At 37.9% G+C, this 12,854-nt stretch overlaps 2 protein-coding genes across 4 annotated transcripts in view; both read right to left on the reverse strand.

Annotated features, from left to right (window-relative positions):
• The window catches only part of Actn (alpha actinin), a 37,166-nt gene extending 35,459 nt beyond the window's left edge, over window positions 1-1,707 (reverse strand). For all 3 annotated transcript variants that reach the window (XM_028300754.1, XM_028300753.1, XM_028300755.1), the window contains exon 1: window positions 1,441-1,707. In XM_028300754.1, coding sequence (XP_028156555.1) covers window positions 1,441-1,566 — 126 coding nt within the window. In that variant the 5' untranslated portion in view covers window positions 1,567-1,707. The remainder of the gene's footprint in view (window positions 1-1,440) is intronic.
• Window positions 1,708-4,505: 2,798 nt separating this feature from the next.
• The window catches only part of rsh (Rap GTPase activating protein radish), a 78,340-nt gene continuing 69,991 nt past the window's right edge, over window positions 4,506-12,854 (reverse strand). Inside the window, exons 8-17 of the mRNA XM_028300759.1 lie at window positions 11,561-11,705; window positions 10,229-10,486; window positions 9,724-9,868; window positions 9,052-9,215; window positions 8,604-8,835; window positions 8,350-8,511; window positions 7,976-8,127; window positions 6,949-7,061; window positions 6,234-6,416; window positions 4,506-5,889 (exon numbers count right to left, since the gene is read on the reverse strand). Of these exons, the coding sequence (XP_028156560.1) occupies window positions 5,374-5,889; window positions 6,234-6,416; window positions 6,949-7,061; window positions 7,976-8,127; window positions 8,350-8,511; window positions 8,604-8,835; window positions 9,052-9,215; window positions 9,724-9,868; window positions 10,229-10,486; window positions 11,561-11,705 (2,070 nt within the window). The 3' untranslated portion in view covers window positions 4,506-5,373. The remainder of the gene's footprint in view (window positions 5,890-6,233; window positions 6,417-6,948; window positions 7,062-7,975; window positions 8,128-8,349; window positions 8,512-8,603; window positions 8,836-9,051; window positions 9,216-9,723; window positions 9,869-10,228; window positions 10,487-11,560; window positions 11,706-12,854) is intronic.

Genomic DNA, 12,854 nt, shown 5'->3' on the forward strand with positions numbered 1-12,854 from the left:
TTCGCAGTAAAGCGAGTGGTTGGGTGACTTTTCCGTTCGGTCGCATCTCAAGTTGGTCGGCCGCGACATTGACCCGGCATACATGATCGGGCAATGCACTGAGTGTCGCAGGCTCTTTGTTTATATCCTGCGAGGCTCTCGTTCGTTGTCCTCCACTAAGATCTAGCCAACAAACGCAGTATAATGAACACCAATCTGTGTAACAAGATGTTCTCCGTTGCTATATCCATCCGAATGTGAAAAAATGTTTATACAACGTAAATGTATGCCAATTTTCGGAGGTCGCGGAATGTGCCGATTTTTACTTTTTTCTAAATTATCTAGATCAAGATTAGCAAAGAAAAATGTCCTTCACTGTATATTTTTTGTTATGATCAAAATATTAAAATAGATCACATTTTTATAAAATTTGGTCTATTTCTTCAAGGTTTGTATTATAACATTGTTAAACATTTACACTGTCCAAATTATTAAATAGATCTCTGAATTTTTGGTCTCCGTCTGGGTCTAGCAAGAACGTAAATATACCATTAAACGAGTGCTATGCTAGTTGGTATAAATAAAAGTGTCCACAGTGCAAGTCGACATCGCTTTCGTAAGTCGTTAATGACATTCCACTTGGGTTGAGCTCACGGGGTGCGTCAGAGCGCTCGTCACGGGCCTGCTCAGCCATCGCGGCTTTAGCTACATTCAAGATGCATTCTGCGTAGACACCAGAAGCTGAGCAGTTTCCTGAAATACGGGTTTCATGGTGACGTAAAGACGGACGCCCGCGCTTTCAGCGGCGCCTGCGCTGGACCCATTTTAGGACATGACTAACGGAAATTCGACTCCTCTCTCTCTGGCTCGTTCTCTCCCGTGGGACGATGCGTGCGCGCGTCCCGCTCGCACGTAAAGCTCCAAGAAATCTTTTAATAGTGTCCACGGCCGCGATCTACTTTCAACTAACGGCGGGAAATGTGCACGATAAACTTTGAATTTTTGAATATACGCGCGGATATCCGTTTGCGATTCATTTATTATTTAATAAAAAAATATTGCAATGTTTTTTTTTATATGCATCATACCGCAGGTCTAGTGGCATTGGCTGTAGCAAATAGTTGGCGAAAAATTGAAGGTTTCAGAAATTTAAAACTAGTCTGCCATTGAGACTGTAGAGGCTGCGCACTAAGAATAGATTCATAAACTAATTTTATTTTAGCACTGCTAATTCGCCGACAAAATAGATCAGGCACCAACAACTCCTTCGACTGAACATGACATGGAATTTAGTGATAAAATTGAAAAATTGTAAATACACAAACATGAGTCACGACAAAGATAAGGTTTTCCTGTCCATACATTCGTTAGGAGCGAGCGGTATTGTTAAACCGTGTTGTTAGAGGGACGGTATTCGTTTACCTACCCCTCTAGTGTGTCAACTAGGTGAATGGAACTGACCTTTTTCTGTTGTTTCTCCCAAGCCGGGTCTAAGAGACCCTCGCGCTCCCACTCCTCCTCCTGCTCCATGTACCCGTCGTACTCATAATTATTTGACATCACCCCGTTGTCCATCATCATGGTCATCGCACTGACCGTCGATTTCGATGTTCGTTCGAGCCTATGACCGCGAACTCGCGTGTGATGGTTCGCACCGCGCACTGCAACAAGCAGCCGGCCGCACGCCCGCTGCGAGAAGACTGGCACACGAGCGCTCTCTGCGGCGGCGTGTGGAACTTTTTCTTTGAGTTCCGTTCCACTCGCGCAGCTGTCAAATTTTAGAACGGGTTATTCGGTTTGAGTGCGGATAACGGAGCGGCGTGTAAAGCGCCAAAATTAAGAAGCGACTACTAAAAGCGCGGTAAAACATTACTGTTCGTATATTTTTACTAGAAGGTTGTTTTGTGGGTTGATGAGTCAGTAAAAATAAATGTAATGTGTTTGACCGTCAGTCATAACAACTGTCAGGAAAGGCTAATCTCAGAAACTACTGTGTGGATTTTAATATTTTTATTGTTTTTTTTTTTTTTTACATCTTTGCTTTGATATTGAGGCATCTGCATCTGCATTCTGCATATCGTTGTATGTACTTACTTACCTATCATTATCTTTTTTCCGCTCGTTTTCAAATTCATAGACACCCTGTATAATATTTTAATGAGAACGAGGTCTAGTAGGTGACCAGTAAAATATTAATGGCAGAATTTTTTAAATTAGTAAAATGGGGAGTGCGACTAGGTTCGTGGAATAATAACGGGTCTAAAATACACAAAAAAATTTATTCACCACATAAAATTTCATTGGATAATAATCTTGCTCATGCAAAATAACAGTTATAATTTTATATTCTTTGAAGATTCCACATATTAACATACTTATAGCAACATACACGATCACAGGAAGGTTAAAATTTTGGAATAGAAAACTTATTTCACCATTCAAGAGATTGACAAGTTAATATATTGGTGTACAAAATAAATCTAATACATATGAGTATTAAATGCATAAGTGAACTTATAAGATACAAGGTTCCTCGCAATACAGCTTCATGTAACATCCACTGAATATTGTACTTATATAATAAGTATCCATAAATGTATTTTAACGGTTAACGGCATATAATCCACAAAGCTTTGAGCAAAATCACAATAAACTAAAGATTACAAACCGTTCCACATTAAGAAGATATATTTTTGTATATTCTCATAAGTATAAAAACTTTACTGACAATTCAACTTTTATTTTATGCATTTTTCCAGAATTTAGAAACGTTTAAAATTTTAGGCTACATATTTTATATATTAACACCTATTATTAAACAATTTTTTAAAGGACCCGTTTCGTATCCAAACAAAATGACAGGAGATGAATCGAAATTATAATTTTGACTTTTTATCAACTGTTGCTCTTAATTGGTAGTATTTATCGATCTATTATTAACAACATCCATAAAATGCATTTAATAAGATTATAATTACTGTTGTGTAACTTGTGAATTTTTTGTAATTGTTTTGTGCAGTTTAGTATGTGCAGAAATTTAAGAGATCTCTACTATATTGAAGTTTATCACCGGGTTCATATATCTATTAGGTAGGATAGAATCTCGATTGAAATGTTCATAAAACTAAAAGGGATAATTAAATAAAATGCCTTTAAAAATAAAGAAATAAAAAGACACCCTATGTGGTATCTAGAAAGATATCTAATTCCTCAAAATATTTTATAGTAAACCCTCCTTGAAAGAAGTAAAGAAAACTTACGCTTATAATATCTCTAAATTGGAAACGGGTCTTTGCGTTATTTAATTAGATATGCAGTTTTAAATAGATACAAATATTATTTTTGGTACAGAAGTTCTCATTAACATTATTAATAACATAAAAATACATGTCTTACCTAGCGAGAGATTGAGTCGAAGACAGAAGTCACAGTTACAATCATTAAACTAACAGCTATGCAGTCTGTATGTCATAATCATCATAAGTTCCGAACTTATACTAAGCACAGACTGCACGATTAAGTATAAAAGTATAATTTATACATTGCCTTGAACATTAAGGACGATTTTAGAAATCATTATCATACAAAGTTATTTTCGCTCATATTTTGATAGAATTAAGTACGGTCGCCAGGGATGAACACTTGAACTTAATTTATGAATCCCCGAAGGATTAGAACTTTTTAAAATTATCATAAGAGTTTAGATCGATTGAGGTGAATGGGCATTTTGTGGTAGATTGATATTTTGGCGACGCAGGGCCATTAATTAAAGTGAAATTTTGTGTAATGATTTTTAAGCACACGAGTAAAAATCATAAACATTGTGTACCACAAACACACTCTACTCTAGTTGGTAAAAGATGCAGTTGGAGAAAGAGTTCGACCATGAATAAAATATATAATCATTTTCATACATCCCTGTACTTACAAAACTTTTGTGTTTTTTAATGATTTGGTTACAATAATACAGGGTGGTCAATATAAGTATTAAAAGGTCAATAGTGAAAAACTACGCGTTCACTTATAAAAATACATAATTATAGTAACTAAGTTTGATATAATAGTATTGAAGAAGATAAATAATAGCGATCCAGCATGTTTTACTGAAAAACTAAGTTCACATTGTGCGATTGACAGCTGACAGGCCTTAGTGATATAATATACAATGTTATTATTATGAACATTAATTAAATACAGGGACAGATGCAAGAAATGTACACATTTATCGTGTAGGTAACACCTAAAATATTTCCACATTTATCAAGGCTTGCAGCACTTTAACTATGACGAACAGTATGAAGACATTCCAAGAACCAGATTCGCTATATTCATATTTTCACTATTCTACAAACAAATTATCTAAACAATATACAGTCTTGAGAGAGGTTGGCAAAATGAAGAATTATACCATGTTTTAAAAAAACATTTTTTCCCGGAATATCCATAATTTCCCCAAATTTATTTAGGTAAACTACAATAAGAATTGTTTATCCAATATACTTGCAAGTTTATTTTGGAACAGCGAACACAGTACCACAAAACAGTACCTTGTAAGATGAAAAAACAAATGAATAGGTAGGTATGAAATGTGCGTTTTTTGTGCGTGAAAATTACAGTGTTAAAGATAGGTAAGATTCAGAGGTCACTGTGTTAGTTTTTGCCAACCTATCTATGACATCCTGTATATTTTTAATTATTTTAAGTTTTGTATAGTTACTAGATCAACATTTATTACTGAAGATTTATATTCTATCATTTTTAGAATAATCCCACTAAATGAATTACGAATCAGTCGTTTTTATAAGAAGTTGTGGAATAGTCATAATGGGGCTGATCATCCTATTTTAATTACAACAGCGAAGTGATATGATGAAGTTCAGGGTGATTTTGAATCTTTATAACATTTATTCATTTCTTTTGGGAAGTACAACAAATAAGAAATCCTTATAGTGTTTAGTGAGTGAACATTTAATTACATACACGCACTACAGTGATTGGAAACTCTGAATTAAAAATACATTTATTCTGATTGTCAATTTAACAAAATAAATTTGAGATTACATTATCACTGATGGATCACAGAAGGGGGCATTTTTGTACCTGGTGTAAAACTAACTGTTGCCGAACTAAGTATGATTTCGCAACTCTTTGGTACCAAAAATAGAGACGATTATACTGAACACATCTAGCTAGATGTAAAAAATATAGGTATCAATGAACAACAACAAGGAATAGGTATCCGAGAAGTGTACAAATATTTCTCGCACCTCTACTTAGTACATCTATAACAATAATACTTTTAGAAGGCGTCAACATACCACAATTTAAGAAGGACCCAGTCCAAACACTCTTCATAATCTATCTAATACACTGATATTCCTCACAGCTCCTCGTTTAAATACCGTAGTCAAAACTTTCGAATTCTGAGAACCTCGAGTCTTGTTTCTGTAAGCGTTGCTGGCAGGCCTCCAGGTAGCTGTCCTGGATCCTGTACATTCCTGAGTTCGCTTGGTACATCAACGTCTCTAAGATGCGCTCGTTCTTGATCGCCTTCGACGGGAGGACAACTTTGATCAATTCCTGCGGTGAGATCCTATACAGTTTGAGGTCTCTGGCTAACCTCTCCATAATGCATTTAAATTCATTTTTGGCATCAGTCTTATTAGCGGATTTGGCTTTGATTTTGTTCCGGGCCCAGCTGAGCATGGCTTCAAACTTCCTTACCTCGGGAACTTCCAGGTTTCGGCACATGATCATCTGAACCATGGACTCCGAGAGGTTGAGGAACTCTGGCGTCTGGAATAGCGCGTACGCTCGCTGCTCGATGAAGGCCAGGATCATATTCACCAGTTCCGATGCTGACGTGTATCGCCAGTAGTAGTTTTCTAAAGATATGAGCATGGTGCACACCTGAAAATATAATGATGTCATCAATATAAATGAATCTAATAAGAAAACATGATCACAAAAAAAATGAAAATTTATCTGGCTAATATCTGGCTTAGTTTGGATGGCGCAGAGGATAATGTTCGTTCGTTCATTCGTTCGTTTCAGCCGAAAGACGTCCACTGCTGGACAACCGTGCGATGTGGAAGTTATTGGGGGAGGCCTATGTTCAGCAGTGAACGTCCTATGGCTGAAATGATGATGATGATGATGATTACACTAAGATCTCCCCAAGGTTTTCCACAACGACTATCAGTAGTTTATCATAAATCAATGAATACAAGAAAAAACTTCATGTTGGAACTTACAACTTCTATCCTAAGAAACTGCTTGGCGTGGTGGAAGCAGGCTTGCAGTAACTCGGGCAGGTCGTAGTGCTCCGCCGCGCAGATCAGGCCCGGGATGGAGGCACAGGTCAGCGGGCAGCTGCCCGTGTGCAGGTAGTCCAGGAGGATGCGGAACGTTTCTGGGTCGAACTCTATGATGGAGAACTGGAAAAACAGGATACAAACGTGAAATATCTACAAAATAGGTATCCAATTTTGTTGATCCTGATGATCGTACTGCTGCTGATCGTATTTTATTAAGTATCTTAAAAGCGTTTAGTTACAACTGTACAGGAAAATCTTTTAGAAAAAATATCTTTCAGAAAGCTTATGTGTTTTGCTGTTGGTGTACCTTTATCAATAAATAAATAAAATAATAATGAAAAACTAATAGGATTCCTTTAGCTACTGTACGCGTACCTAAAGTTCATGTTACGTTAAGTAAGTAAACAAAAACGCATATACAAATTCCATAATAATGTATCTTGACGATATTTTCATAATCTTATGTTTTTTTCTACTCAAAACGGTAACTAAAAAGCGAATATTTTTTGCTGCTCTTCCATTCCTGAATCAAAAATTTGTGTCGTTGCTTATAAATTGCATTCCCATAATGCACAAATATGTGTGATATCAATCAGTAACAGTTACTGCAGGTATTGTTCGAAGTTTAGAAGATAGCGTGCCATATAATTACCTCGGTTTGCGCTAGTTTGGCGCGGTCCACTTTTTGCGCGTCTGCGCATACCGACAGTCTTGGTACTGCAAGTGCCGCGTTCTTGTCTTTTTCTTTATCTTTGCCCTCTTTATCTGGAAAAGAAAGTATTACTTGGTATTAATACCTAAGTACCAACTAATATAGGTAAAGAATGTAACAAAAAAATTTGACTACTGGAATTTGAATTGAGGAGCATTAACATTTGTAAAACTTTAGTTAGAGCCTAACTTAAGCAATTATAATAGGAGCCATTTTGTAACAAATATAGTCTGATATTATGCTGCTTTTCCTCCTTTGAAATTCGTCATTTCGACGAATAATACTAGACTATACTGTACTTTATGCGGCAAATTCCACCTCACGTTTCCACCACTGCATCTCTTATCCGGGATCTACGATTTGGTCGTCAAAATCGTTGTAAAGGGGTACTCACTCGAACAGTTCTGTGAGCTGGCCCACTTCTTCTTGTCCTCGGCGTTGAGCTGCGAGTGCTGCTTGCGGATGGAGCGCCCCCAGCCTGCCGTGATAGTGCCGAGGCGAGAGAATGCTCGCTTCACCTTCTGGGAGCTTGGGACGCTAATGTACCTAGATTCTACAGAGATCCTCAATGAAACCTTAAAGTTACTTACTCGAACAGTCCTGTGAGCTGGCCCACTTCTTCGGCGTTGAGCTGCGAGTGCTGCTTGCGGATGGAGCGCCCCCAGCCTGCCGTGATGGTGCCGAGGCGAGAGAATGCTCGCTTCACCATCTGGGAGCTTGGGACGCTAATGTAGATTCTACAGAGATCCTCAATGAAACCTTAAAGTTACTTACTCGAACAGTCCTGTGAGCTGGCCCACTTCTTCTTGTCCTCGGCGTTGAGCTGCGAGTGCTGCTTGCGGATGGAGCGCCCTCAGCCTGCCGTGATAGTGCCGAGGCGAGAGAATGCTCGCTTCACCTTCTGGGAGCTTGGGACGCTAATGTAGATTCTACAGAGATCGTCAATGAATCATAAAGAGCTACTTACTCGAACAGTCCTGTGAGCTGGCCCACTTCTTCTTGTCCTCGGCGTTGAGCTGCGAGTGCTGCTTGCGGATGGAGCGCCCCCAGCCCGCGGTAATGGTGCCGAGGCGAGAGAACGCTCGCTTCACCATTGGGGAGCTTGGGACACTTTTTGGCCTGGGAAATTATATTTTTTTATTGTAACTTGTGGTCTTTTATGGTATGGGAGGAATATACGATATTTATCTATCAATGTCTTTAGGGATGGGGACGAAATGAAAAATAGTCACACTGGAAGACAAAATCAGGAAGCAATTAATCCAATTTAAAATTAGTAAATAGAAGGGGCTTCTGGGTAACTAAATACTTAGTAAGCCAAATGACGAAAGTGAAACATACCTTGGAGATTCTATGTCTGGAACTTGAAGGAAGTTACTACTCTTCTGTCGTGCTGGAGTGGGTGATAATAACGTGGGTGCAGGTCTTGCTAGCAACTCTGCAACTGGCACTTGAGGGGAGCCAAATCCAGTTTGGATGCCGTACAGCATCTCTTGGAAGACCCTGAAAAAGTCGGATAGAAATATGAGAACCGCTGTTATTCTTCAAAGCCACTAAGATCATTAAAGAAGATAAAGATGAATAATAGGTTTTACCTGCTTCTAACTCCTAATATTGCTCTGACGCCAATAAACTTAGTCTTCTGCTTGGATTGCCCAACGAGAAAAACGACATCAAATAACTGCGCGTTTTGGGCTATATTCAGTTCATTGTTTAAGAACACGCGGGTAAAGTCTTTCGCAAGTTGATCGTAGTCTTCGAACTGGTCCCGGACTGAGTCGAGGAGAGGCGAAGACGGCCGCATGTGGCCTATTGGACGCCAGGAACCTGAAATAATATGCCAAATAAGTATATCGTCAACAAATAAGGGCACATTAATGGGCCTCCCCGACCCATCGTCTGCCCAGCGCAGGCCAAATTCCCAATTTGAATCTGGGTCGTGCTCCTGCAATGGCGACTAAAATAATGACCTGATGATGAATAAGAAACATCATTATTCTAGAATTTTCAAAAACAAACAGAAATTACAACAGAATATTTTACCTCTCCTGTAAGGTTTGGGTATCTGCCCAGTTTCGGCATGGTTCTGCAAGTTAGCCACGATGTCTTCAAGCATCTGGCTTCGCGTTCTTTCTTGCATTCTTGCGAATTTTGGCGCCGAATATGACGCTCTTTCGCCATTCACAATTTTTGTGAGCAGCCATTCTCTGAAATCGTAGTAAATTGTATCTGGTGAAAAGGTGCTTCAAAGTTCACTCAAAACTGTGCTCAAAACTGTCTATCCGATAACTCCTTTCACTTCACTCCGCTTGTCAAAGTTTGCCTTACTCTAAAGGCATTATTATGCATTGTGTCAAATTTGTCATTTAACTTTGACTAGGTATTAGATGTTTTCCGCGCTTCACTAATCTTCTTAAAGGTGAGCTCGCTGCACTTAATCTAAGTTTCATAACTTAGTGCATAGTTGATGCAAACTTCGTGAATACTTGGCCCTTTGTGAAATGTTTTGGGTTAAATGCTTTTCAAGTAAGGTAATTGTTTCTATTAGGTACGTAAATATTTGAAACATGTTAATAGCAAAGCCAAAACTAAGAAGTTAAAAGTTTTATTTCAATTAATATTTCCAATACCTGAATCAAAAATTAGGTCAAATTCTTCAACTACACAGCACCTTCGTAATGAACTGACAGAATGGCGCAAGTTATCCGTAGTTACCTGAACATGGGGCCTTTGTCAAACACACTCTGTTCCCAAAGGTACGGCTTGTAGGCGCCGACTTCGTCCCTCGTCACTACCGACACCTCATACCTGGTCGGCCTCCTTTTGATCTTCGCTGATACTCGTACTGGAATTTTTTGAACTACTTGAATATAATGTGGTACGTAAGAATTAATGAGCTTGATACAAAAGTATGGTTTTTGTAGTTTGAAACTAACAGACATCAAAATATTACATAAGTTAAAGCACAGTTAAAATTTTTATCGATACGACCTATTTATATAAAACTTGTTTCTTTAAAGAAATAAATGAGAAAAAATAACCCAAATAATTTAGGAATGCCGATTCGAAAGGACGTCAGTTCTAGTCCGTTTTCTGCTGGATCACCCCTTACCCAATCATATACCTAATTAGCTTATCTGGAAAGATTAACTATAGAATGATATAAGAATAAGACAGTAGTATTCATATAGACATAATTGCAACCAAATTAAAGACTTACCTAATATAAAGGTGTGCAAAAAATGACTCTTGATGCACGCAGGCGAGAACGCCGTGTTGTCCGCCTCCAAGAACACAACGCATACGATATCGTTGCCTATGTGCCGTTTCCTCTGCAGCTTCTGAGGGTCATGCCTCTCGTACGGCAGGAGGGTGGACACGTGGAACATGATCTCGATGCCGCGCCAGTTGGTGTAGACCGAGTACAAGCCGGTCAGGTCGTGGACGGTGTCTAAGCCGCCTTTGTACTTGTCGAAGCCTGTAATAAGTTTGGTAATTTGATTTTCTATTCTTTTTTTTAATCAAATATTTAATCAAAGTTTCAACCACAAGACGTTCACTGCTGAACATAGACCTCTTCCAGGGAGTTCCAGATTGGCCAAATTAATATTTTTTTACTTATTAATTATTATCAAAACAAGTGCGAGTCGGACTCGCGCACCGAGGGTTCCGTACAAACCTGCAAGGTTTACAAAGTTCGTTCATTACGACAATCGAGTCATAACTATGGTATTTTTATTGCAAAATGAAATTCATAAGTTTATATTTATTAAAAAATATATATTTTGTAATGTAACTAAAATTTTAAGGTTTTCGGAATTTTTCCTTTATGTGTGCTATAAAACGTTGCTTCATGCCAAATTTCAAGATTCTAGGTCGACTGGAAGTACCCTTTAGGTTTTGATTCCCTTGCGAGTACTTGCGAGTTTCAAAATATGCAGCTTAAATTGCTGTTTCTTTTGATTGCGTTGACATAGAAGTTTGATTTTGTTACAGCTTAAAGGTATTATAGACCTGAGTATTTGGTATGAATTTCAATTTAATACCTCTACGCGTTTATGAGGAAATGGGTAGTAAGTTTAAAATTATTAAAAAAATATATATTATGTGATGTAACTAAAAATTTATGGTTTTCGTAATTTTTCCTTTATCTATGCTATAAGACGTTGCTTCGTACCAAATTTCAAGATTCTGAGTTCACGGGAAGCACCCTGTAGGTTTTGATTCCCTTGCAAGTGTCGAAAATTTGCGGCATAAACGGCTGTATCTTTTGATTGCGTTGGCTTAGAAGTTTGATTTTTTCACAGCTTCAAGGGACAGTAGACCTGAGTAATTGATATAAATTTCAGCTTCATACCTCCACGCGTTCCTGAGAAAAAGGGTCTTGACAGACGGACGGACAGACGGACAACAAAGTGATCCTATAAGGGTTCCGTTTTTTCCTTTTGAGGTACGGAACCCTAAAAAGTGTTCTTAGTTACAATTATTTATGTTGTCAGAAATAATTTACTGTATTTAAAAACTAGCTAGGTATAGCTCATTCGTTAATTACCTTTCAGCCGGACCTTCTCCCCTAAGACCTGCAGGAACTCCTCGAACATCGGCGAGTTTTCATTATTGTCCAGAATCTCCTCCTCCGTGTATTGGTTCTCCTTTACGTAGATCACGCCCACCTTCAACTCCGATTTTATGAACACCTGAAAATATTTGTTTTCATCTTAGAAATTAAGCATAAATAATATTGTTTTTTTTTATCCTTAGATGGTCATTTTTAGATTAAGTTAATGACATGCAGACAAATTAAGACCTCCACCTAACCGTCGAATATGAATAAGGCAGGAGGACGAATTCAAAATTGAAAACCATTATTCATTTTCGCAGATCCTTCAGCCACTATTCTAGTGCAAACATCAATTCACATCATCATTAAATTTAACGACCGTGACTGTCAGAAATAAAAATATGACTATTGAGACAACAAATTGATATGTGTAACAATGCAATAAATTGATCTGTATCTAAGTATACAAGTAGAGCAAGTGAATGCTTTGCAAAATTCAGCCCCGCTACCATTTCCTTTGCATGCTACATTTCATATTCAACATGACACGATAAATCCTTGAAATATCGCATTGAATTCTTACCGACAATACGTTTTATGCAACGCAAGACGTTTGAAGTACATTTAATTTGGAAACGTTGAACGAATTTTCGATTTAAATTCCGTTCGGTAACTAAATAATGATCCAACCCTCTGTCAGGTCAGGTTTCACAAAACGACTGTTTGCGCCTTCCTTCTTAGGAAGTCTCGGATTGCCAGGTTAGCTTAGTAATATCATCATGGTTGTACACATTTTCTTAATAGAAATGGCTACTTATTCTGCTTATACGAAAAATCTTCATAATTTTCGTGATTTAAGTACTACGACGACTGACGGATTTCATTGGCTTTCAGTGCCCTGAGAAGGGTCAACATATTAATAAAAATATCTCCATAAAGAAAAAGTGTATTTTACGTATTTTATTAAAATCAATTATTATATTAATAAGTAAGTCACTTAGGTATTATTAGGAAAATGCATCAAGCTTAATCATGACATCGTATGAAGTTGATAAAGGTGCGTTTATGCAAGAATCATTCACATTCTGTTGTGCTGTCTAATAAAAATAAACGTTCTTCTTTCGCCATTCTTGTAGCGGAGTTTTGGGCCGACGCTGTGTAGTACCTCTAGTAGGAAAAACTTTCGAGTTCGTTTCGTTGCGTATTCAAAGTGTCATCGAAAAATTTTGTATGAAAAATTAAACAGCGCCCCCTATATTATAGCCGCCCTAGGGGGCGCTGTTTA

Source organism: Ostrinia furnacalis, unplaced genomic scaffold (genome assembly GCF_004193835.3).
Source record: "Ostrinia furnacalis isolate ACB-3 unplaced genomic scaffold, ASM419383v2 OfSCF0780, whole genome shotgun sequence".
NCBI classification, from domain to species: domain Eukaryota; kingdom Metazoa; phylum Arthropoda; class Insecta; order Lepidoptera; family Crambidae; genus Ostrinia; species Ostrinia furnacalis.